At 48.1% G+C, this 24,992-nt stretch overlaps 2 protein-coding genes across 7 annotated transcripts in view; one reads left to right on the forward strand and one right to left on the reverse strand.

The window, feature by feature from the left end:
• The window catches only part of BAZ2A (bromodomain adjacent to zinc finger domain 2A), a 34,204-nt gene extending 11,198 nt beyond the window's left edge, over positions 1-23,006 (forward strand). For 3 of the 5 annotated variants that reach the window (XM_030866593.2, XM_060306919.2, XM_030866594.2), the window contains 28 exons: positions 3,844-3,981; positions 5,554-6,147; positions 7,017-7,202; positions 7,702-7,920; positions 8,375-8,863; positions 9,009-9,069; positions 10,125-10,233; positions 10,404-10,505; positions 10,675-10,885; positions 12,152-12,252; positions 12,528-12,593; positions 12,774-13,007; positions 13,145-13,399; positions 14,642-14,856; positions 15,146-15,220; positions 15,417-15,597; positions 15,702-15,761; positions 15,978-16,122; positions 16,649-17,307; positions 17,467-17,689; positions 17,808-17,963; positions 18,077-18,228; positions 18,416-18,705; positions 18,798-18,930; positions 19,045-19,191; positions 19,600-19,826; positions 19,941-20,084; positions 20,172-23,006. In XM_030866593.2, the coding sequence (XP_030722453.1) occupies positions 3,846-3,981; positions 5,554-6,147; positions 7,017-7,202; positions 7,702-7,920; positions 8,375-8,863; positions 9,009-9,069; positions 10,125-10,233; positions 10,404-10,505; positions 10,675-10,885; positions 12,152-12,252; positions 12,528-12,593; positions 12,774-13,007; positions 13,145-13,399; positions 14,642-14,856; positions 15,146-15,220; positions 15,417-15,597; positions 15,702-15,761; positions 15,978-16,122; positions 16,649-17,307; positions 17,467-17,689; positions 17,808-17,963; positions 18,077-18,228; positions 18,416-18,705; positions 18,798-18,930; positions 19,045-19,191; positions 19,600-19,826; positions 19,941-20,084; positions 20,172-20,337 (5,736 nt within the window). In that variant the 5' untranslated portion in view covers positions 3,844-3,845 and the 3' untranslated portion in view covers positions 20,338-23,006. Of the gene's footprint in view, positions 1-3,843; positions 3,982-5,553; positions 6,148-6,185; positions 6,385-7,016; positions 7,203-7,701; positions 7,921-8,374; positions 8,864-9,008; positions 9,070-10,124; positions 10,234-10,403; positions 10,506-10,674; positions 10,886-12,151; positions 12,253-12,527; positions 12,594-12,773; positions 13,008-13,144; positions 13,400-14,641; positions 14,857-15,145; positions 15,221-15,416; positions 15,598-15,701; positions 15,762-15,977; positions 16,123-16,648; positions 17,308-17,466; positions 17,690-17,807; positions 17,964-18,076; positions 18,229-18,415; positions 18,706-18,797; positions 18,931-19,044; positions 19,192-19,599; positions 19,827-19,940; positions 20,085-20,171 lie in introns of those variants that run through there. The other 2 variants (XM_030866596.2, XM_060306920.2) reach the window with 2 other exon arrangements.
• RBMS2 (RNA binding motif single stranded interacting protein 2) overlaps positions 6,592-24,992 on the reverse strand; it is a 104,265-nt gene continuing 85,864 nt past the window's right edge. Inside the window, exons 14-15 of one of the 2 annotated variants that reach the window (XR_009565626.1) lie at positions 19,583-20,331; positions 6,592-7,263 (exon numbers count right to left, since the gene is read on the reverse strand). The gene's annotated coding sequence lies outside the window, so the exon portion shown is untranslated. The remainder of the gene's footprint in view (positions 7,264-19,582; positions 20,332-24,992) is intronic. The other variant, XM_070046501.1, reaches the window with a different exon arrangement.

The raw sequence follows: 24,992 nt of genomic DNA on the forward strand, positions 1-24,992 counted from the left end.
TTGCTGAGAGGAGCTGCCCACATTTTCTTTGCGTTCCTATAATGTGATCCCATATTTAAGTGACATCTGAAATCAAGAGTGTAGGGACTTCCCTAGCCATCCAATGGTTAAGACTCCTCGCTGCTAATGCAGGGGGCTTGGGTTCGATCCCTGATTGGGGAACTAAGATCCCACATGCAAAACTTCTCTTGAAATCAAGAGTCTAGTTGCATACAAGGAAGTCTGGCTGGGAGGATCATCCCTGGTTTGGTAGTATCTCCCATACTAGTAAAAATCGTAATGGTTTTAAATTATATTTTGACCCTTTGGATATGATTATCTTTTTAAAAACTAAAAACAAAAAATAGTTTTTACTCTTTTTTGTCTAATAATAATAGCTAAAATTTATTGAGTGCTTACTGGGTGACAGATGCTGTGCCAGGTCCTTTATATAGATTTTCTCATTAAATCCTCACAAGCCCTGGAGGTGAGTACTAAAATTTTTACTAATGATGAAGCAGAGGCTCAGCAACATTAAGTAACTTGTTCAGGGTCACACAGCTAGTGGTAATAGAGCTGGGATTTGCACCTAGAGCTCACTGTTGTTGCGCTGATCTCACTGCACAGCACAGAGTATTTTATGTTTCTAGGAAGCTTCTTATAAATGAAGTGATTGTGGTCCTGATGACCCCTCAGTAGAGGCTCCTGGGGAAACAGACCTCAGATACTAGATAACTTCCCATTCCTTTTACTTATCTGATTTCTGTAAGCCATCCATTTATGCTTATTAGTATGTAATTTATGAGACAGGAAATGCTATGCTGTCCCAGAGTAGCAGAGATGAGAAGGTCACTAGTTTCCTCATGGATTCAAACAGAAAAAGGAAAAACGAACTGTGGCCTATCATTGAGTGGGAGAATATAGTCCAGCGCACAGCAGAGGTGTGGCTGTGCATAAAACTGGGGGAGAGGAGATGTGGGGATCAGATGAGATTGGCTCTCCAGGCATAGCATTTCTAGACTTGGGAAATGAATCCCTGAATGTCCTCTTTTTTTTTTTTTTTTTTGGCGGCATGTAGTTTCCCCACCAGGGATCGAACCTGGGCCCTGGCAGTGAAAGCACCAAGTCCTAACCACTGGCCTGCCAGGGAATTCCCTGTGATGTAAGCTTTGTTTTGTTTTGTTTTTTAAAGATTTTTTTTTTGATGTGGACCATTTTTAAAGTCTTTATTGAGTTTGTTGCTATACTGCTCCTGTTTTATGTTTTGGTTTTTTGGCTGAGAGGCAAGTGGGATCTTAGCTCCCACAACAGGGATTGAACCCGCACCTCATGCATTGGAAGGCGAAATCTTAACCACTGGACCTCCAAGGAAGTCCTCCCTGTGATGTAAGCTTTGGAAGGAACCTAACCTAGAGTATAGGGAATGAACTTTCCTCCTTGGTGTCTTTCATTTCGGAAGGGTCACTAATCTCATGATGCTTATTTTTCAGATCCCTTAGTGCTGAGGATGGTCTTTAACTATAAGGAAATCCTGGGGGCCCCTGAGGTCTTCTGTAGAGACCAAGTTTCTTCACTGATGCATAGCAAGTCTGGGTCTGCTGCTTATTTTAGAGTGAAGATGGGAAATCCTTTATGGGAAATGAGTTTATCCTAAAAACTTTTCCCCTCTTAAATTGACAAAATGCAAATTGCTTTTATTATTTATTTATTTTAATTTATTTACTTTATTTATTTTTGGCTGCGTTGGGTCTTCTTTGCTGAGCTCGGGCTTTCTCTGGTTGCGGCGAGCAGGAACTACTGTTCCTTGCAGCACACGTCCTTCTCATTGCAATGGCTTCTCTTGTTGTGGAGCACGGGCTGTAGCTGCGCGGGCTTCAGTAGCTGTGGCACACAGACTCAGTAGTTGTGGTGCACTACCGCAGCATGTGGGACCTTCCTGGACCAGGGCTCGAACCTGTGTTCCCTGCACTGGCAGACAGATTCTTAACCACTGGGCCACCTGGGAAGCCCCTGCTTTTATTTTTTAAATTCCAGTTAAAATTGATAAAGGTAGAGACAATTATGGTATTAGGCATGGAAAATCTTTTTTTTTTATTTTTTAAATTTATTTATTTTTGACTACGTTGGGTCTTTGTTGCTGCACATGGGCTTTCTGTAGTCGTGAGCGGGGCAGGGAGGGGTGTACTCTTCGTTGCCAGTGCGCGGACTTCTCATTGCGGTGGCTTCTCTTGTTGTGGAGCACGGGCTCTAGAGCGCATGGGCTTAGTTGCTCCACGGCATGGTGGGATCTTCCCGGACCAGGTATCAAACCTGTGTCCCTTGCACTGGCAGGTGGATTCTTAACCACTGCCACCAAGGAAGTCCCAAGCATGGAAAATCTTACAGCTATCATGCTATATACTGTACAGCGTTTATAGTTCATGCTCAGAATTATGTTAGATTCACCTAATGGTGGCTAATTTGCATTATCTAGCATGTTCAAGAATATGATTCTTGCAAACCTTGGGCAGTGGCCTTATGTGTCCTTAACTGATTTATTCATTCTTTTAAAAGCTTTACTTATAGTTTTTTTTTTTTAAGAGGTTATTTAAAACACCACCTAGGTCTGCTTATTATCTCATCTTGGGAGCTTGATAAAAAAATCTTTATACCTGAACTCTTCTGTCCTTTACTCTTCTGTGGTAACCAAAGGAGTTGCTTTTTCTATATCAAGACAGATCATGTCTCTCATATAACAAATTAGTATGCGCTAGTACATCATAAGTATCTGATTGATGTGTCAGGCTTTGCCAGTAATTCTAGCTTCTGCTTTCTGTCTTCTTCCTTCTTCCCTTTGCTCTATCGAAGGTAAATTTATTCTCATCATCATTCCTAGTAGTATATCACCTCATCATATTCAGGAGAGGGTAAAGAGCTTTTTAACCATACTACTCCCCAATGAGCCACTGTACTTTACAACTTTAAGTACCTAGCTATCCTCTCAGTGACCATTTACATTTAAGCCACAAAACCAAAACATGGGGAAGTAATCACAGTAGACATAACAGAATACTGTTCCTTGGGACACTCTCTTATTTAATCAGTTTTCCAGCTCTGACACTTTTGTGAGCTATGTTCTTAGAGAGCATGGTATTTCCCATGAAAAAGGAGTAGACGTGTTACTGGATGATTTGACTTTTGCTATTATGGTCACCTTTCCTTAAGTGTATTCTTTTCAAATTCCTTTACCTCAGTTAACTATACTATCTTCTTCAGATGTCTAGGGCTATGGATAGGATAACGTGGTAATTGCTTAACTCAACTATAATAATAAAACAGTATATGTATTAAACATGCTTTTTCTGCCAACACGTCCATGCTTTTCTGTCAGAAAGATGGCTTTGAGAACCTTCTGTATACAGAAGTCCCAGAGTGGGACTCTGGCCTTACCTTGGTGGTGGGGGCGGGGGGCCGGGGGGCGGGAAGGATGGAGAATGTTAAATGTTGCAGTTGAGGGCTAATATCTAACATAGAGGGGTAACCTGGGCTGGGAGTTAAGAGGGTGGGGATTATACAGGGGGAAGACTCCTCTAGGTGTGTATCTTGGTTTTCTCCCTAACTCTTTTTATCTCTACAATTCTGACTTTTTAAAACACTGTTTCTATAAGGTCATTGCCCAGGTTAGGAGTATATTTCCACTTCCTCTTCTCTTCTCTCCTTCCCCACTCCCCCCGCAACTCCCCTCCCTCCCAATCCAGTACCTGGGTAGGAGAAGGGTAAGTAAAGTAGATGGAGGGGAGGGGGCATTCCCTCTAGAAGATTCCAGGTGACATAACCTTGTTTAACCGCCAGTATTTTTTTTCCCCTCTCTCTCCCCTCCTACAGAAATGGAGGCAAACGACCATTTTAACTTTACTGGCCTTCCCCCTGCACCTGCTGCCTCAGGACTGAAACCCTCTCCCTCCTCAGGGGAGGGGCTCTACACTAACGGGTCTCCCATGAACTTCCCCCAGCAAGGGAAAAGTGAGTGTGAGGGCCACATGGCCTGGGAGGGAGTGGGCATCGCTCCTTGAGAGCAGGTTGATGGGATAAGGTTTGGCTCTGGACTAGCTACTTCACAACAACTCTCTTTTATGCCAGGTGGGAAGGGAGGAAGTGAATCCTCAGAACTCCAGCTGCTGGAGAGAAGTCAAACTTGTAAGAACAAGTTCTAGGGATTTATGGAAACAACACTTTTCATTTTAAGGCTGGAAGGGATTAGAAAAACATACTGGCCTTTTCATCTTAGCTTGCTCTTTTGTCAGCCCTGTTCCCTGGCTGCTGCTTCTGATAACCAGGTTGGACCCGTGAGAAAGAGATAAAGGGCCAGCCCTCTGAGAAGCTGTTTTTAGAGGCTGGAGTAGCCCTCCCTTAGGACTGGGGGTGGAGGGGTTGGGTGAAGGTTGGGATGTGTTTGCCTTTTAGTTTGTGCAGCAGAGAAGAGAGCAGATGCTTGAAGTGCTTGTGCCACCTCCTGTCCTTGTGGATAGAAGATAGGGACAGGGAGCGTTATAATTCTTACCTAGTTCCCCAGAGAGAAACATCTATAATTCCAGACGGAAGTGTTGCTGCCAGGATCAGGTCTTTTCCTGGATTTGGCTTATCAGTTGCTCTGTACCATGGCCCTGCCAAGTACCTCTCTAATCTTGCCTTGGTTTCAGGTACTTTATGCTTGGAAGCAGAGTGAGGCACAAATGTTTGCCTCCTTCCTTGCAGCAGAAAAATACTGCCACAGGCTTATACTTAACCACCACTCCCTCCTGTCTTTCACAAGGGGGTTGCAGATAGATAGAAACTCCCTTATTTCGCTGGAGGACTGCTCCCATGTCCGCTGAAGCTTCCTTAGTATCTTGGTTCCTTTTATTTGACTGCCCTCCAATCCAGAGGCCGCCATTGGTGTTGAGAACTGAAGTCTGCATACTGCTCATGCAGAGCCCCCCCCCCCACCGTGTATTACCCTCCAGTGCCTATGGGGAGGGGCCAAGGCCAGCCTTCCGAGCTGGGATCTTTCTGCTGTGGTGACTGCAAATTCTATTCTTAGCCCAGCACAAAGTGCTGGATCTGCATGTGCCAGTGAGGTGGAGGCTGTCTCTTCTGGTGCCACTGTGGGGCAAACAGGCACTGGGGAAGGCGGCGGGGGCTGGGGGGGGCAGAGAGTTCAGTCATGCCACTCCAAGGGAAGAATTCCTCCAGGGAATGAGGGTGGGGAAGAATGCAAGTCACTGTAGGGCGTCTGCGAACAGTTTCATTAAAAAAAAAAATTTGAAAAGCCCTGAGCATCCAGAGCAGCCGGCTCTCTGCTGGTCGCTCTTGTGGTAGGCTGGGAGAGCTCCCCAGCCCCCTACTCAGCAGCCTCAGCAGCGATTGCTAAGCTTCCACCCAGGAGCATCTGGGTTTGGTGTTCCCTGGAGACCAAAAAACTATAAATACAGTAGAGGGGGAATCCCCCACCCCTTCACCTTCCCTTTTTCTAGTCAGTGCTGTTGCTTTAGTAGAATTTATAGTGTTACTTGCATACATAGCTGTAACTGACCCTTTTCCCTCCTTCTCTGCCAGGTTTGAATGGGGATGTGAATGTTAATGGCTTATCTACTGTATCTCACACTACTACTTCAGGGATTTTGAACTCTGCTCCCCACTCCTCCAGCACCTCACACCTCCATCACCCCAACGTGGCCTATGACTGTCTCTGGAACTACTCACAGTACCCACCTGCCAATCCTGGCAGCAACCTCAAGGACCCACCCCTTCTCTCCCAGTTCTCGGGGGGACAATACCCACTCAACGGCATCCTTGGGGGCAGCCGGCAACCTTCATCCCCAAGTCACAACACTAACCTTCGGGCTGGGAGCCAAGAGTTCTGGGCCAACGGTACCCAGAGTCCCATGGGGCTTAACTTCGATTCACAGGAACTATATGATTCCTTTCCTGACCAGAATTTTGAGGTGATGCCCAATGGACCCCCTAGTTTTTTCACCTCCCCACAGACTTCTCCTATGTTGGGATCCAGCATCCAGACCTTTGCACCCTCGCAGGAGGTGGGCAGTGGTATCCATCCTGATGAGGCAGCAGAAAAGGAGCTGACTTCAGTTGTGGCGGAGAATGGCACTGGCTTGGTAGGCAGCCTGGAGCTGGAAGAGGAGCAGCCAGGTATAACTGTGGGTCTGTGAGCTGGGTTGGGAGAGGGAAAATGGGGCTCTGGGGGGCGCAGTGGCTTTTTGAGGTGAGGAAAACTTGTCTTTCCAGCTCTCTGCAGTGGAGGCTGATTTGCATGTTGGTGATTAGCAGAGCCAAGTGGCTGGTGTTTTTGTGGCAGCAGCACCAGCTCGAGAGTGGGAGTGCAAATTATTTCAAGCTCATGCAGAGCTGCTGGCCTGGAGAGGGCAGGTGGGCGAGCCCGAAACAGCCCCAACAGACACCCTGCATCAAGAAAGCCTTCTAAGTTATAGGAAGGGGTTGGGGCATCAGCAGGAGGCAAAGAGGCCAATTTGATTTGACTGTGGCAGGGCCAGACTGGCTGCTAAAGTGGGCTGAGCCCTAAGTAGTGATTGGCACGTGCAGGAGGGAAGGAACAGGCAGAGCACACCATTGCTTGTCTACTCAGTTTCCTTTCTTTTTTGTTGTTGTTAGCATAGGTACATGTGCAGTCCCTCTCACCTTCCCCCTCAGAATAGATAAATGCTTAGTTTGCTATTGATTCCAAGTATAAAGGTGACCACCCTGTGAAATCACAGGATGTTTTCTCTGTTTAACTGGATGGGGGAAACAGTTGAGAACATGATGGGGTTCTTGTCTCAGACCCCACTCTTCTTTCCCCTCTTTACCTGCTGCAGGATCTTCCTCGCACATCTTTGCATACTCAAAAGTTCTCGGTATGATCGGTACCCAACATAGAACTGGGACCCATAAATGTTGAAAGAATGAACATCCATCCCTCTAGCAAAGATTGCCTACTAATAGCTAACTGAACCCGTTGACGGCACTGATTTTGACTTTTGCCCTCTCCTGGGATTTCCTAGAACTAAAGATGTGTGGTTACAACGGCTCTGTCCCTTCTGTGGAATCATTACACCAAGAGGTCTCAGTCTTGGTCCCTGATCCCACAGTGAGCTGCTTAGATGATCCTTCACATCTTCCTGATCAACTGGAAGACACTCCAATCCTCAGTGAAGTCTCTCTGGAGCCCTTCAACACTTTGGCACCGGGTAGGCTTGGAGATTAGCTCCCTTCAACGTATCCATGCAGAGGGTAGCCACTTTATACCACCTGGAAGAGATAATAAGCCAGGGAAAGTATTTGGGAATCTGGGACACTGGGGTCTCTAGATGATCCTGTGGCAGACCACAGTTTCATGCCACAGGCCTGACTGGGCCAACTGCACTCTCAGCTGAATTGGTTCATTTCCCAGGTTCTCTCCCAGTGTTCCTTTTGGCCAAGAGCCCTGGATAGGGACTTATTACCACACAGATGGGCTATTTGGGTTCTCACTAACTTGCCATTGAACGATTACCTTTTACCCCACTGAAATATAAGAAAGGCCTATTTTATGATAGATGCTAGAATTTTGTGTTGGTCTGTGGGTAGAAACCATTGCCTTGCCTTTCCCTAATATTAGAAGGAAGCTTCACACTATAGGAACTAAAACTGGATATATTCAGACTAGTATTTCTTAACTCTTGCTTTCTGATTTTTCCACCCCTGAAGAGCCAGTGACTGGAGGACTCTATGGTATAGATGACACGGAGCTGATGGGTGCAGAGGACAAGCTGCCTCTTGAGGACAGCCCTGTGATCTCTGCCCTCGATTGTCCTTCCCTCAATAATGCCACTGCCTTCAGTCTCCTGGCAGATGACAGTCAAACTTCAGCCTCTATATTTGCCAGCCCCACCTCTCCCCCTGTCCTTGGGGAGTCTGTTCTGCAAGGTAAGTGAGGAGAGCTAGGACAGAGAAAGTCCTTGACCTGGGCAAAGGTGAGAGAACAGGCCTTAGGGGTGGGAAATCTGTGAGAACACCTTCCTGGGAGCTGAGGAGGCCATGGAACAGTGTATGGTGGGACTAAAAAAGGCACTCTGACTTCTGCCCTGTGCCCAAAAGAACTTGTGGGGTGAGACTTGGAGTTTGTGGGGAACAGGAGGCCAGAGGCCTTTACTGGCTCCAGGTGAAAGGTATTTCTTCACACAGTGACAGCAGCAGCAGTTTTGCCCTTTAACCTTCATGAATGGTAGGGGAAGAGAGCCAGAGGCCATTTCTCTTTTTCCAACCCTAGGGGAAAGCCCTTGAAGTAACCTTGTTTAGCTTCGTCCAGGTTTGTCTGAGTAGATTCTCTTGTTTTATATGATCGTTCTTCCTTTAGCCGTCCTGTCCCTTTGGATTCTAGATACTAGCTTTGACCTGAATAATGGCAGTGATGCAGAACAGGAAGAGATGGAGACTCAGGCTTCAGACTTCCCACCATCTCTGACCCAGCCAGCCCCTGACCAGTCATCCACTCTTCAGCTCCGTACAGCAGCCTCGCCAGCGGTCTCACCAACAGCCTCGCCAGCAGTCTCCCTGGCGGTTTCTCCAGCAGCCTCCCCGGAAATCTCTCCAGAAGTCTCTCCAGCAGCCTCCCCAGAAATTTCCCCAGCCATCTCCCCGGCAGCCTTCCCAACAGTCTCTCCAACTTCCTCAGCAGCCCTCCCACCCGTCTCCTCAGAAGTCTCCTTGACGGCCTCCCCAGTGACCTCCCCAAAAGCCTCCCCCGCACCTTCCCCAGCAGCTGTCTTCCCAGCAGCCTCCCCAGCAGATAAGAATGTCAGCAGCTTCCTTGAGACAACTGCTGACCTGGAAGAGATCACTGGAGAAGGAGTCACTCCCTCTGGTAGTGGTGAGTGTCTAGATTCTGTTCCACCCCTAGCTGGTTCCAGGAAAAGTTTCTGTCTCATGTGGCATTTAGCCCTTCCTCACTGGCCTGTCGTCTCAGTATTTTGCTTGAACTCTTAACTTGGGTATCCCCCGTTTTCTTCCCCAAGGTGATGTCCTGAGGAGACGTATTGCTACCCCAGAAGAAGTCCGTCTTCCCCTCCAACATGGGTAAATGCTCTAGTTTGCTACATGCATCGACCTTTGACACATTTAATGAATGACTCTAGGAAAAAGGGAAGGGAGCTCCTCTCATCTGAGATGGGGAGAAATGGGTTAGACAAGAATGGGTTAAAGGATAGTTACCTGCAGTGATAATGTTCCTGGGCATGAGATTCTTAGGCTACCTTTCTTCCTCTCTCACGGTCTTCCTCCCCTCACCCATTCTTTCCTCATTTTGTGACCACTCAGTTTTTTCCTCAAGGGGCTACTGCTGTTATCTTTTCCAAATTCAGCTGGTGGGTCTAGGGTTCAGATGTCCAAATGAGTTACCTTGTCCTGTATGCTTAGAGAAGGAATAGCAGTGAATGGGGAGTGTCTTAGTCCCCATGAATTGGGTTTTTTTTTTTTTTTTTTTAATGCACTTTAAGGGCAGGAACAGTATGAGACCAGAATGAACAAGCCAGCACACCAAGGGCTTTATAGGAATAACTGCCTTCCTGACCTTCCCCACCTCCGCCCCTGTAGGCTACTTGTGATCACCAAGTCTGAGTTCTGCTTTAAGTTTTGAGAGAAAGATAAGGCTTAGTCTTAGAATAATCTGTTGCTCAGAACACAGAGTTCCTCACTAAACCCTGGCCTCTCCAGAGTCATTTCATGGAGTCAGCAGTGAGTTTACTCTTCTGCTTGCCTCCCCACCCTCTGTCTCTTCTGCCTTTATTCTCTTAGGTCTTTTATCCTCTTTAGTGGAAACCCAGTAATTTGCCCTGAATGGCATTAGGGAGGGGGTTTCTGGCTGCTCATCTCACTGACTTTGTGAAGGGAGGGGTGGAGGTCTTTCTGGGCTTGTGCAGTTTGGTGTGTTGCTTTCCCCTGTGGTGCTGAGGGGCTTGTGGCCCAGGCCTGCCTTCTGGCCAAGCTTGTATCTCAGGAACCTCTGCATCTACATGCAGTTCTAGTGAGACAGGTGCGGGGCGGGCCATCTGCTCACTGGGCTTGGCTTCTGGGTGGCTTGAGAGTGGGTAGGGGTGTGACCTGGCGGCAGGGCCCGTGTGCTTCTCTGGCAGGTGGCGGAGAGAGGTGCGCATCAAGAAGGGCAGCCACCGATGGCAGGGGGAGACCTGGTATTATGGCCCCTGTGGGAAGAGGATGAAACAGTTCCCGGAAGTGATCAAGGTAATGTAGCTTTCGTGGACTTTTTTAGGAAAGCACAGACTCCGTTTTTGGGGCCCAGTGGCAACAAGCTGGCATTGTCTGCTCTGGGGCTTGTTCTGCTTGTGCTATTGCTGGCCAAAGGTGTGGTAGGGCTGTAACTTCACTGATGCCACTCTACCTCCTCCTCATAGTACCTGAGCCGCAATGTGGTACACAACGTCCGCCGTGAGCACTTCAGCTTCAGTCCCCGTATGCCTGTTGGTGATTTCTTTGAAGAGAGAGACACACCAGAGGTGCACACCCAAGGGTTAAATATGCTTTTGTGTCTGAGAAAGGGTTGATGGACAAGCTGCAGCTTCCTCTCATGGGGTTTGGAGATTCTTGGGCATTGAATGGTTCAGAGGGCCTGGTGGCTTGCACAGACTCCCTCCCATTGTAACAGAGTCTTCCTTATTACCTCAGGGCTTGCAGTGGGTACAGCTCTCAGCAGAGGAGATCCCATCCAGGATTCAGGCAATTACTGGGAAACGGGGCCGACCTCGAAACACTGAGAAGGCCAAGACCAAGGATGTCCCCAAGGTGAAACGGGGCCGAGGTCGGCCACCCAAGGTCAAAATCACTGAGCTGTTGAATAAGACAGACAACCGCCTCCTAAAGAAACTGGAGGCCCAAGGTACGATTGGGGATTCTGCTCACTCTCTGAGGTATCTGAAATGTTGATGAATTGCTAATGCCTGGGTTTCCCAGGAGTGTGACTGACATCTGGAAGAAATGAATCTGAATCACCTTCCCCTCTCTGGAAAGCAGCATCAGGGTCCCAGCACTTTTGTGGTACTTCTTTTACAATAAGTTTCTTTCCTGAGTTACTCTCTTACTAGTGGAGCCTGGGTGGTTCCCAAAAATAGTTATGAGAGGAGAGGGCTTTCATGTCCTTTCTTTCCATCTTTCAGCTTCTTACTTATCTTACTGGTTTTGGCTGTCTCGTACATATACTCTTACCTTACTCATTGCCACCATCATGGAGGTTCAGAATTCACATCTGAATCCAAAAGATAATTGGCACTGTTTTAGTGGGATGGACAGATTGGAAATGTCTAATTTTTCAGTAAATATTGCACTTGCCCTGATATAGTATAAATTTGAAATAATTTGGAGTCATCGGTCTCCTATTCAGAGTTCCAGCTCTGGCAGATTCTGACTGTATGACCTGGAGCAAGTCACTTATATTTTAATAAAAGCCTATAGTGGTTCATCTGCAGGTAATACCTGTCTAACTTAGAGGGTTGCTGTACAGATGTGGTGGTGGTAGTGTTTATATGCCAGAATAGGATAGGTACTGTCATATCAAAAACACCAATTCTGAAACACTATTGTTTGCAGAATCACACTTCAATATTGTCTTCCAAAAGGGAAGAAATTCAGACCTTTTAGTAGAGCAAGACATAAGAGCTGAGCGTAAGCAATAGCTATGTCAGTTTGATATGATTCTGCTAAAGTGTCCATTATCTGGGCCCTTTCTTTCTGGCACATTCTTGCTTAATTGGTGCTTCCCACTCAAGACCACCTGCTTTCCCTGGCAGTTTTTCTGTTTCCTTTCTTTGTTCTAAAATCAGTCTGTCAGATAGCCTGGAGGAGAGACAGGCTATAAGGCTACTTTGCTGTTTTGGCCTCTAGGACCCCTTCTAAAGCAGTCTAGTGTTCCAGGGGCTGGTGCTTCTGGGCAGGAGATACCATTGGAGTTCTTTGTGCCGCCTCTGTAGCAGGTGCCTCTCCTACATTTTTCCTCCAACAACATCTTATGTATACTTAAAAACAACCCCACAAACTTCTGGATTCTTCAGGGAGCTGCTTCGGAGGCCAGCTTTGTGACAGGCGTGTGCTGCTCTGGGTGCTGGAGATTGGCCTGCCTGCCTCTTCATTTTCCTTTCTGCCCTCACAGAAACACTGAATGAGGAAGATAAAGCAAAGATGAGTAAAATCAAGAAGAAGATGAAGCAGAAGGTACAACGGGGAGAGTGTCAGACTACTAACCAAGGGCAGGTGAGGGACATCAGAGAGATCACACAGTAGGTTAACTTTTCCTACAGCTGCTCTGTTTTCTCTTCCTTCTCCCACGTCTGCCACTCGCCATTTAGAGAATTGGGCTTATTCAGGAATAATGTGAGCATCTCCAGGGTGAGAGAATTGATCCATTGCCAACCTTTCATCCCATGTCTCACCTCTCTTCCCCAGTACCCTTGTCTGTTTTTGAATGCTAGTCAAAGCAGTGATGCTTTCAGAGTTTGAGGAGAAATGACTTCCCTTATGGTTTACAGGCCAAGAGCAAGAGGAAACAAGAGACCAAGAGCTTAAAGCAGAAGGAAGCCAAGAAGAAATCGAAGGTAGGTGCATGTACCACAAGCATAACTTTGAAGTCACCAAACTGATTTTGCAAGACGTGTGAGTTGGTGTCGTTTTATAGTCATGTTTTTGGGTGTAAGGTGGGGAGGACGGGGACCTGGAAAGGGTGGTGACTTGAATCTTTATGGCACTCTTGATTCCTCTCTCCCTTGGGTGGCTAGGCTGAGAAGGAGAAAGTAAAAACAAAGCAGGAAAAACTGAAGGAAAAAGTCAAGAGGGAGAAGAAGGAGAAGGTAAAAATGAAGGAAAAGGAGGAGGTGGCCAAAGCCAAGCCAGCCTGTAAAGCAGATAAAGCGCTGGCCACACAGAGGCGCTTTGAGGAGCGACAGAGGCAGCAGATGATCTTGGAGGAGATGAAGAAGCCCACAGAGGACATGTGTCTGACTGACCACCAGGTAGTGAGGGGAGAGTAACAGGTCCTGGAGGGGCCATCCATGAAGACACTTCTGTGAAAGGAAGAGCCTCCTAGATATCCAGACTGTTGCCTTCCCATATGTTTGACAGAACACCCTACCTCTTTTTCTCTCTACAGCCCCTGCCTGACTTCTCACGCATCCCTGGTCTGATCCTGCCTAGTGGGGCCTTCTCAGACTGCTTGACCATTGTGGAGTTCCTGCACAGCTTCGGCAAGGTGCTGGGCTTTGACCCTGCCAAAGATGTACCTAGCCTGGGGGTCCTGCAGGAGGGACTCCTGTGTCAAGGCGACAGCTTGGGCGAGGTGCAAGATCTGCTGGTGCGGCTCCTGAAAGCTGCGCTCTATGATCCTGGCTTGCCTTCCTACTGTCAGGTGAGGTCCTTTCCTGGGCAGGTTCAGAGGGCCTGGAATCCGTGCTTTTCTCAGTTTTGCTTTCTGTTTAAGTTAAACACATGAAAGCCCCTTCCCAAAGTGATCAGGACAAGTGAAGGGAGATATGCAAATGGTCCCCAATTTACAGTGGTTTGACTTATGATTTTTCGACTTTACAGTGGTTCAGAAGTGTTACGCATTCAGTGGAAACTGTACTTCACATTTTGATTTTGATCTTTTCCTGGGCTAGAGAAACACAGTACGATACTCTCTCATGATGCTGGGCAGCGGCAGCAAGGCACACCTCCCAGTCAGCCATGTGTTCACTGATACACTTACAACCATTTTATACCCATGCAGCCATTCTATTTCTCACTTTCAGTACAGTATTCATTAGATTACACGAGATAGTCAACATTTTATTATAAAATGGCTTTGCGTTAGATGATTTTGCCCAACTCTAGGCTAATTTAAATGTTCTGCGCATGTTTAAGGTAGGGTTGGCTAAGCTATCATGTTCTGTAGATTAGGTGTATTAAATGCATTTTTTTTTTTTTTTTTTTTTTTTGGTACGTGGGCCTCTCACTGTTGTGGCCTCTCCCGTTGCGGAGCACAGGCTCCGGACGCGCAGGCTCAGCGGCCATGGCTCACGGGCCCAGCCGCTCCGCGGCATGTGGGATCTTCCCAGACCAGGGCACGAACCCGTGTCCCCTGCATCGGCAGGCAGACTCTCAACCACTGCGCCACCAGGGAAGCCCTAAATGCATTTTCAACTTACAATATTTTCAATTTACGATAGGTTTATTGGGACATTACCTCATCATAAGTTGAGGAAGATCTATATACTACATGCTAGCCCTTCTGGTAATTTATTGCATCTTCTCCTAGGTTACTTCTACTCACTGCTTTAAGGTTTTAGGTCCTGACTCTTGTCATTCTCTCCAGGGACAAGTGGAGGAAGATCTGTAGTTTCTTCCTGTTTCTGTTTTCCATATATTTTTTTCTCTTCTATTTCTTTTTCTTTCTGACCTCCCTCTGCTTACTTTGTTCATTTTCCTTTAATTTGCTCCTTTTCTTTTGCACCTGTCCTTTTCCTTCTCTCATCTGTCCTATCAACTTTCATTCTTTTCTTCTTTTCCTATCTTAACCCCGTAGTTCTATTGTATTTTCCTGCTCCAGATTCACCCAACTTGAGTTGTTCCTCTATCTCTCTTAACTCCTATCATGCTCTCCTCCAAACAGTCCTTAAAGATCTTGGGGGAGAAGGTGTCCGAGATCCCACTAACAAGAGACAATGTGTCTGAGATCCTGCGCTGCTTCCTCATGGCGTATGGAGTGGAGCCAGCCCTCTGCGACAGCCTGCGCACCCAGCCTTTTCAAGCCCAGCCGCCCCAGCAGAAGGCTGCTGTCCTGGCCTTCCTTGTGCATGAGCTCAATGGCTCCACCCTCATCATCAAGTGAGGGGCAGGAGTGGGGATGGTTATTGTGTGCCTTGGTCAGAATGGGATGGGGGAGGGGGTTAGCCATTTAGAAATCCTCGGCGATGTGTGTCCACTGCCATGCTCTGGACATGCTGGTGTGACTTAGGACTGAATCTAATTTTCTTCCCTGGGAGAATCCAAGCCTTCCTCTGCCGTTCATCCAATCTAGGCTCTAGGATGAAACTCCCTTTACCCTTGAGCCTCCCTTCTTTTGTGTATGTGCTGCCACTTCTCCCTCAAAATCCCATTCCCTGTTCCCCTGCAGTGAGATTGACAAGACTCTGGAGAGTATGTCCAGCTACAGGAAAAACAAGTGGATTGTTGAAGGCCGGCTCCGGAGGTATGGACAGGACAGAGGAGAGAAGGGGGAAAGAGTGAAGCGTAGCCAGGACTTTTGCTTGGAACTCAGTGTCCTCAGCCCCTCCTCTGGGGTTGGGACCTTACCCCAGGGCCTGGGATTGCTTAGATTCACGGTGTTCCTTTTGTGGTGGTATCATGTTCCTCACCACGGTTTCCCTTAATCTGTCTACGTCAAGATTGAAAACTGCTTTGGCCAAACGAACTGGGCGACCTGAGGTAGAGCTGCAGGGACCGGAGGAAGGCCTGGGGCGGAGGCGCAGTTCTCGGATCATGGAGGAGACCAGTGGCATGGAAGAGGAAGAAGAGGAGGAGACTACAGCTGCTGTCCATGGCCGTAGGGGTCGAAGAGATGGAGAGGTACTAGCCCAGACCAAGGAAAGTGGGAGTTGGAAAACAGATTATTTCTTTTTCTTGAATCTGATGATTCCCTTTCTGTTGGTGTCTACTTGTTTCTTCTCCAGGTTGATGTCATAGCATCTAGCATCCCAGAGCTAGAGCGCCAGATAGAAAAACTCAGCAAGGTATTGTGCTTCTAACCTCCCAGGAGCTGGAGATAGGGGCTGGGTGAGAATTGATTCCTTATGAGTAGGGCCCAGATGGTATCAATTTTATAGGGAAGCTGAGAGCCATTGCCCTTCTCCCATATACTGGATGAAGTCACCACTGGGACTGAAGCTGGACTTCCAGTCCCTGGAAGTGTGTTTTTCATTCATCTTCCTTTTCCACTGCCTACCCAGCGTCAGCTCTTCTTTCGCAAAAAGCTGCTTCACTCATCCCAGATGCTTCGGGCAGTCTCCTTGGGTCAGGACCGCTACAGACGCAACTACTGGGTGTTGCCCTATTTGACTGGTATCTTTGTGGAAGGAACAGAGGGGAGCTTAGGTAGGTGTGTTGTAGGACCCTGAATTGAGTCCTATCTAACAAAAGTTAAACGATTCCTTTTCCTCTACCTAGTTGTCTTGGGCTTCTTTCATTGTATGAGAATCAGTATAGCACAGTGTGGTTAAGAGCACAGGCTCTGGAGTAGGACTGCCTACCTACCTGCTCTGCCACTTACCAGCTGTATGCTTTAGTTTTTTCATTTGTAAAATGGAGTTAATAATAGAATGTATACGTCATAGGGCTATTGAGAGGATTAAAATGAGTTAATGCTCTTAGAATAATGCTTAACTTATAGCTGGTTCTCAATAAATGTTAGCTTATGATTATGCTGATGATGATTACTTGGGAGCATAGTGTTTCTTTTCCAGATACTGTGCTCATTGGCATATAAGCTTTTCCCAGTGCAGTCTCCAAAAGGGGGGTATGAAGTCCAAGAGAAAAAGAAAGTATATGTCCTGTGTTTGTACACCCTCTTTCTTTCCCCTTATATCTGTGTATGTGTTATGCTCTTCATTTTTCTTTACAGTTCCTGAGGATGTGATAAAGCAGGAAACTGACTCCTTAAAAGTGGCAACCCATTCAACACCCAGCCCAGCCTCCTTCTCTCTGAAGAGGGAGTTAGCTGGCTCCAGCACCTCTGCCAGTTCTCCTGCCCGGGCCCGAGGCCGACCTCGGAAAACTAAGCCTGGGTCTGTGCAACCTAGGCACTTGAAATCTCCTGTCAAGAGTCAAGGTTCAGAACAGCTGCAGGTCCAGCTTCAGCCCGAGACTCAGCCCCATCCTCAGCTTCAGGCTCATGCCCAGCCCCAGCCCCAGCTTCAGTCCCATCCTCACTCCCATAATGGGTTCCTAGAGCCAGAGGGCTCCCCTTTGTCTCTGGGTCAGAGCCAGCACGACCTCAGCCAGTCAGCCTTCCTGTCTTGGCTGAGCCAGACTCAGAGCCATGGCTCCCTGCTCAGTAGCTCAGTCCTCACACCTGATAGCAGCCCCGGAAAACTGGACCCAATGCCATCACGGCCCCCGGAGGAGCCAGAACCTGACGAGAGAGAAGCCAGCCCCGATTCTCAAGCTCCCTGGTTTAACTTCTCAGCCCAGATGCCCTGCAGTGCTGCCCCTACACCACCCCCTGCAGTTTCTGAGGACCAGCCCACTCCTTCCCCTCAGCTACCTGCCTCCTCCAAGCCAGTAAGTAGCCAGAATTAGTGGTATGCACTTATCTTCATCTTGCCACAGGCCCTGTTGCCTGGCTGTGGGCTGTTGCTTAAGTTGGGGGGAAGGGATGGGGCTACTGGGGTCCTGTCAACATGAAAACACCCTCATCACCTTATGTTTCATCATTCACAGGTGAGTAGACCCAGTGCTGCCAACCCCTATTCTCCAGTGCAGCTCTCTTCCACCCCCTTGCTGGGCGTGGCTCCTAAAAGGCGAGGAGGAGACCCTAGAGAAACACCACAGAGCCCCACAGGGATGGGACAGCCAAAACGGAGAGGGAGACCTCCCAGTAAGTTCTTCAAACAGATGGAGCAGCGTTACCTAACCCAGCTGACAGCCCAGCCCGTCCCCCCTGGTGAGTGACTTTGGGGTGGAATGGGGTGAGATATAGTTAGGAGTGGCATCAGATGTGGACCATGTGATTCACAGCTGGTTCCCACTCCCCACCCCACACACATAAACTGTCTTCACAGAGATGCGCTCGGGCTGGTGGTGGATCCGAGATCCTGAGACATTGGATGCCATGCTCAAGGCCCTGCACCCTCGAGGCATCCGAGAGAAGGCACTTCACAAACACCTAAACAAGCACAGGGACTTCTTACAGGAAGTCTGCCTACGGCCCTCAACTGGTAAGGTAGATGCGTAACCAGCCTGAGCTGCAGAGCCCAGGTAAACGTTGAGCTGCTGCTGTGGACAACGAAATAGCCTGATGGGCTTTTCCCTCTGCCTTCTGTCTTCTCAGACCCTATCTTTGAGCCTAGTCAGCTACTTGCCTTTCAAGAAGGGATCATGAGCTGGTCCCCCAAAGAGAAGACATATGAGACAGACTTGGCCGTGCTTCAGTGGGTAGAGGAGCTGGAACAGCGGGTTATCCTGTCTGATCTGCAGATTCGGGTACACTTGGGCTGGCACTGGGTAGGGGGTTGTTGACGAGAGGGTGTTAATCTCCTGTACCTTGTTAGGGAAAACTTGGGGTTCCCACTTCACAAGTGACCTCCCATGACCCTAAATGGTTCACATCATTTTCTATGCTTAATGTTCTTTCTTTATAATGAGTTTTATTCCTCTCTCCCACCTGCAGGGCTGGACACGTCCCAGCCCAGACTCTACTCGTGAAGACTTGGCCTACTGTGAGCATCTACCTGACTCCCAGGAGGATATCACCTGGCGGGGTCGAGGCAAGGAAGGACTGGCCCCCCAGCGTAAAACTACCAACCCCCTGGACCTGGCAGTGATGCGACTTGCTGCCCTGGAGCAGAATGTGGAGCGGCGGTACCTGCGGGAGCCCCTATGGCCAGCTCATGAGGTTGTGCTGGAGAAGGCCCTGATCGGCACGCCCAGTAGTGCCCCACAGTGTGCCACTACAGAGATGTGAGTGGCTCCCCCCTTCTTGGTCTTGCGGAGAAGGGATAAATTTAATGGACCCTGCTCCTCATCCCCAGATCACCACTTTCTCCCTCCAGATCATATGAGATCACCCCTCGCATTAGAGCCTGGCGCCAAACGCTAGAGCGGTGCTGGAGCGCAGCCCAGGTCTGCTTGTGCCTGGGCCAGCTGGAGAGGTCCATTGCCTGGGAGAAGTCTGTCAACAAAGTGGTAAGAGGCCTGGAGAGCCTGGGGGAGCTGACAAGATGGCCAGCTGGCGTGGGTGGGGTAAGTGGCAGGCAGAGGCTTGAGGGCTCACTCTGCCTCCTCACAACCTTGGTCCAGACCTGTCTAGTCTGCCGGAAGGGTGACAACGATGAGTTTCTTCTACTTTGTGATGGGTGTGACCGTGGCTGCCATATTTACTGCCTTCGGCCCAAGATGGAGGCTGTCCCAGAAGGAGACTGGTTCTGTGCTGTCTGTTTGGCCCAGGTAAGGCTTCTGCTCCCTCTCATTCCACTCCCAAGCAAAAGTCAGAGATTTTCTTTCTCATCCCATTTACCACCAGTCCTACAAATATCATTCTTAACCATGCCTCAGTCTCTCCTGGGAAAGGGCTCCAGACTAAGTGCTAGGAGACCTGAGTTCTGATCCTTCTTTGGACAAGTCACTTAAATTCTATAACCTTACTTGTTTTTACTTTCCTTATAAAATGGGAATGATTATACTTTCCCTTTCACCTGCCGTATTGGGTTATGTGAATAAATTCACATGCTGGCTCATGCATGAAAGTATTGTGAAGCCTCAGTCACACTTAGACAAGTTGGGATTGTAATAAAGTGAAGGGCAAGCAGAGTACATCTCCAGCTGTTGCTGATCTTACCTTTTTCTTATCTTCAGCAGGTAGAGGGAGAATTGACTCAGAGGCCAGGTTTCCCAAAACGAGGCCAGAAGCGGAAAAGTAGTTATGTGCTGAACTTCCCAGAGGGTGATAGCTGCCGGCGCCGGCTGCTGTCGAGGGGCCGAGAAAGCCCGGCAGTGCCTCGGTGCTCAGAAGGAGGACAGTCCCCCTCAAAGCGGCGGCGGCTCTCCATGCGGAACCACCACAGTGATCTCACGTTTTGCGAGTGAGTTGAGTGAATTCTGGGGACAACTGGCTCTATCTTTGCCACGGTAAAGGGCTGGGAGGGGTCAGTGTGTTTGCTTCCTGAGAGTGCAGTCATCACTGTCTTTCTTAATAGGATTATCTTGATGGAGATGGAGTCCCATGATGCAGCCTGGCCTTTCCTGGAGCCTGTGAACCCACGATTGGTGAGTGGGTACCGGCGCATCATCAAAAACCCTATGGATTTTTCCACCATGCGGGAGCGGCTGCTCCGGGGAGGGTAAGTAGACTTCAGTAACTGTCCCGGCTCTTCTGTTACAGCCGTAACTTGTACCCAGCTCACAGGTCTGTCTCCACCCCTGCCCAGGTACACCAGCTCAGAGGAGTTTGCGGCTGATGCACTTCTGGTCTTTGACAACTGCCAGACATTCAATGAGGATGACTCTGAAGTGGGCAAGGCTGGGCACATCATGCGTCGCTTCTTCGAGAGCCGCTGGGAGGAGTTTTATCAGGGAAAACAGGCCAATCTGTGAGGCAAGGGAGGTGGGGAGTCACCTTGTGGCATTGCTCTCTGCCCTCCAAACAGACAGACCCTGCCATTCTCACCTGCTGATGCTGCCCTGGGTCCAGACTTGAGTCAGAGGTAGAACCCTGATTTTTGACCCTACCTTTGGCAGCGCCCTACATCTTCTTATCCCTACACCCCTTTCTTCCTTTCCTCCTCTTGTTCCTCACATAAGAGGGGCAGAGATGAGGTCCTTCTGGACTGAAAGCCAAAAAAAAAAAAAAAGAAAAAATAATTTTTCCTTTCTGTTTTATTTCCTAATTAAAAAAGAGGAGGAGGATGAAAGAAGCCCCTACTTCCTCCTCCCAGCTTTCTCACCTTCCCTGTTCGTGCCCCAGCATTCTGGGGCTATTTAACAATAGCAATAGTTCTAGTGAATGTGTGAAACCAAGAAACACTCTGTACTGTGTGTGGACCCGCAGTGACGGCCAGTAAAGTGGACTTAACTCCCAAGTGTGTCGAGCCGGACACCGGGCCCTGAACATGCTGCTTCCATGTTCAGTCCCTCCCCTGCTTTTCACTTTCTCTCTCTCAATCCCTCCCCCCCGCCCCCTTTTCAGATTTTCTCTCATCCAATAATGTAAAACTGTTGTGTACGGGTTCCTCCATCCTTTTCCCCCAAATCTTTTTTCCCTTCAAAGGAAAAAGAAGTTCAGAGGTCCCTGTCTTTCTCTCTGTCCTCATCTTCCTGCCAATAGCTAGTCCCTCTATAATGTTGGATACTCCTCAAATGCTGAGTTTCTAGCCTTTTCTGAAACTTAGCAAACTGGGGAGACGGCAGGGAGGCACCCTGAACCCTGGGCCTTCCAGCCTCCTTCCCCACCTCTTACCCAAACCTCCTTCTTGGGAACTCCTCAGGGACAACTACTGCTGAGTTTGGGCACACCCCCAAGATGGAGGCCAGGTAGCAATCGACTGGCCTGAGAGAGAGGTGTGTGTGTGTGTGAGAGAGTGAGTGAGTGAGAGGATGCTGTGATTGTGCCCCTGTTTTGTTTGGTGGCATCCATTCAGTTTTTCCCCCAAGTATCTGTTTCCCATTGTTTCCAACCATTGAAACACCTTTCCCATTGTTTCACACCATCACTTTGTCTTTGGGAAACCACAGGAACAGTTTTTCTGGGTACAAGGCTGTGTCTCTCCCCTCTCTCCCAGTCATTTCTGTTCCAGCCTCTTCAAACTGTGCAATCTTTCAGCAGGAACTCCCTCTCCTTTCAGTAGCTCTGAGTCTTAAGCTTTTGCAGGGAGAGGAGTAGAACTGGATCTCTTCCTAATCCCATGAGCTTCTGTGGGTTTAGTAGTGCTTTCCTTCCCTTATCTACTTCATATCCTGGGACCCCTTCCCCAGTAGCAGAGACCCCAGAACACAGGAGAGTAGGGAGGAGAGGTTCTGGGTCCACCACTGCCCTACATGTGACTGTGCCCAAGTTAAGCCCCAACCTGTGAGAGGAAAGCTGCTAACTCCCAGCTATAGCCATGGGCCCCTGGCCCCTGCTTTCCTGCTCAGCAGAGCCCCTCCCATCAGAGATTACGGGTACTTGCACTGGGGAGGTGGCTGCTGGCTGGCCCAAGCAGAGCGCTGAGGCATCCAAGAAGTGTTCCATTGGTGGGAGAGGGGTGCCAGGTGAGGGGAGCATTCCTTGTGCTTCTGGCAGCACTGAATAGCCACTGAAGGGGGTGAGGGGGCAGTACAGGTCCCGGGGCAGCCCCTTTCTTATTCCTTTATGCCCCTTCTCCCCCATAGCCTATTTCTAAAGTCGCCTTTTCTGTCAGATAAACCTCAGAACTTTTAATTTTATTTGAGATTTTTTTTTTTGCTTTTAAATAAGAGGTGGATTGAAGAATATTTGAATTGACTTTATATTATGCATAAATATTTATATTTTATCTAAATAACTGCGCTGTAACAAACTTTGTGTTAGTCAGACATTTGGAACTGTTGTGGTTGGGGGCTCTTCTTTTCCCCACGGCAGTCTTACCCTGCTATAAAATGTTCCAGATTAATTCTACTGTTGGAGGTTAGGTGGACGGGGGAGTGAAATCTTGATTGTTCCTGTTCTGTGTTCCTCTCCCAGCTCCATCTCTTTCCCTAGGGACCAGGCACTCTTAAGGTGGGGTGGGTGGAGTCCTAGCCTCAATTTGAAGTGAGGGTTGATGGGGGGCGGGGGGAGGGCATGACCAAAGGGGCCGTTTCTCACTTTTCTTTCCTCATCTTCACTGCCCCTTGAGCTAGGTGGATTTTCTCTTTTTGACAAATAAGAGTATTTGGTAGGGAAGGCAAGTTAAAAAAGTAAATAAAACCCACCCCTACCCCTTTGTTTCCCCTCCCCATCAGTCTGGTAACAGGAAGAAACCACACCATCAACACCAACAAATTTCCACGTTCCTTTTACAACAAAAGGGACTTGACTTTTTATATAACCAAATGTGGTGTTTTAGTGACTTTTTGATAATGTACAGTTTTTTGTGAATTTAAATTTATTTCTTTCTATATTTTTAGGACCAATCTCATTTTTAATAAGGTAAAAAAAGGAAAAAAAAGTCTAGAGAAAAAAACTCCTGTTTTTGCCATGTGATGTTCCACAAGTGCAGCTGTAGAAAAGTGCTTGTCAGTTGAATAAAAACCACATTTGATAGAGATTCAAAAGAGTCTGTATTTATCTTCCTTCAACATGGGTTTTCATACTTGCCTAAAGGTGAAGGCTGGGTGTTAGGGTGAGTACGACTGGTTTGATGTAGGAGACCACAGGCCGGGGAGAAATACGCCTCTAAACTTCAAAGTTTATCTCTGAACCTCCAGGCTTGGCCCTTCCTGTGCAAGAGGCATCCAAGGCAGAATTTGTGCTTATGTGGGTGGAACAGGTGCTCCTGGCTGAGGTGCTACAACAAAGGATTCAAGTGTCCCTAGTTCCTGCCTTGTGAGACATGGCCTTGGCTTCCTAAGCTGCCACCTATGTCCCCATTATAGCAAATATATGTGCTCATCACCACCTTCCCAGCTTCCAATCATGGATAAGACACCACGAAGTAGACTTCTGTGTTTTATTTCAAAAGTTGAAATAAGACAAAGTTCTACCCAATTGTAGGGAAGGACCAAGTGAATACCAAGAGTCAGAAGAATGGGTAGCATTGGCACAGACGTGGCAAGAGTATAAAACTGGAAACTTCTGGATAAAGAAAAAATGTGTTTTGAGTATAAATTAAACTTATTTCCTGTCCAAGGTGATAAGTGCATACTAGAGAGCACTTGCCCCCCCCAAAAAAATGTGTGTGTTGGGGGATGTGGACACCAGTAATGGGGCAAGAACTTTTCTTTACTCAGGCTAGGAAAGCTTATCACACCCCAGGCTGGAAGTTTTGTCTTGGTGACCCTCTAAACTAACTGGAATAGGTGGAGAAGGAGCATCTCTGCTTTCAGCCCTATAAAAATCCTGGATGCCCTCTCTGGTGCATGTTTACTTCTCAGCTCATGGCAGCCACTGGCAAACTCTTATCCTCTCAAGTTCTGAGCTCTGCTCCCATGTTGGTGTTCCTGGGGGTGGCTCCCAAGCATTAATTAATATTCTAAGCACTCATTACTCAGCCTATCCTCCTGGCATACCACAGCAAGACCTAACTGAAGAGTTCACACTATTCTAGGGTGATAAAGGAGGTCAAAATCTCAAAGAAGACATTCCAGAAACAAATAACCAAGAGATTTTGCAATTGATCACGAGACCTTTGTAGCCCCCATCTTCCTAACCCTCATGAAGGCAAGGACAGAGTAAAGGAAGGAAAGAAGTGAACCAGGTGCCCCTGTTGAATTGTGAAACTGTGAGGTAGGTCTTTAACAAAGACAAGAAAGTTCTGGGACACACCTGGAGAATGAAGATTCATTCAAAACAGACGTGGACATGCCAGGGAGAAGGAGCAGTGGTAACTGGGGTGAGAGGGCACCTAGCTTTCTCATTACTACAGTCATGTGGGGACCACCCCTAGGGAGATGCAGCAGAATTCAGCAAAGACGAGCAGGGTGATAGAGCTCTCAGGCCCATCTCAGCTGTTGGAGGAAGACCCTCCTACGAAAGGAAGGAGTAAAAGCTGAGTAAATGAGGGATCTGCTAATGCTGGGAAAGACCTAAAATGCAGGTAGCATAGAAATGTAGTAGTTGGTTTAAGAGGGACTCAGGAAGGACCAGTGTGACAAGGCCCAAGGTTTAAGACCTAGCCCTTACAGACTAGCTTTCATAATACCCACCCTCTTCTCTGAATGAAGCTGGTCTAGCAGAGCCTGAGGACAAGTTTAGATCTGATCACTGACCCAAGTTTATTGCCCTAAGAGAACGTGCATAAGAGAACAGCAACGATTTTTTTTTTTTTTCCCTAGAAGATGATTCTGTGGGGATCCCTGCAACATTCCATTCCAGCAAGGCCTCTCACCTCACCTTTGTGGAGCAAAGTAACAACCCACATGTAGGTCCCCAAACGGTAGACACTGAAGCATCAGGGAATAAGCAATGCAGGCAGGCACGACGGGGCTGAATGAGCTCACTGATCAGTAAGTTAGGAAAGAAGACGAACTGGGCTGAGGTGGCCCAATCCAGGGATGGTCAGTAGAGCAGCACAGTCCTCACACCGAGTGCAAGT

Source organism: Globicephala melas, chromosome 10 (genome assembly GCF_963455315.2).
Source record: "Globicephala melas chromosome 10, mGloMel1.2, whole genome shotgun sequence".
Classification (NCBI taxonomy): Eukaryota; Metazoa; Chordata; class Mammalia; order Artiodactyla; family Delphinidae; genus Globicephala; species Globicephala melas.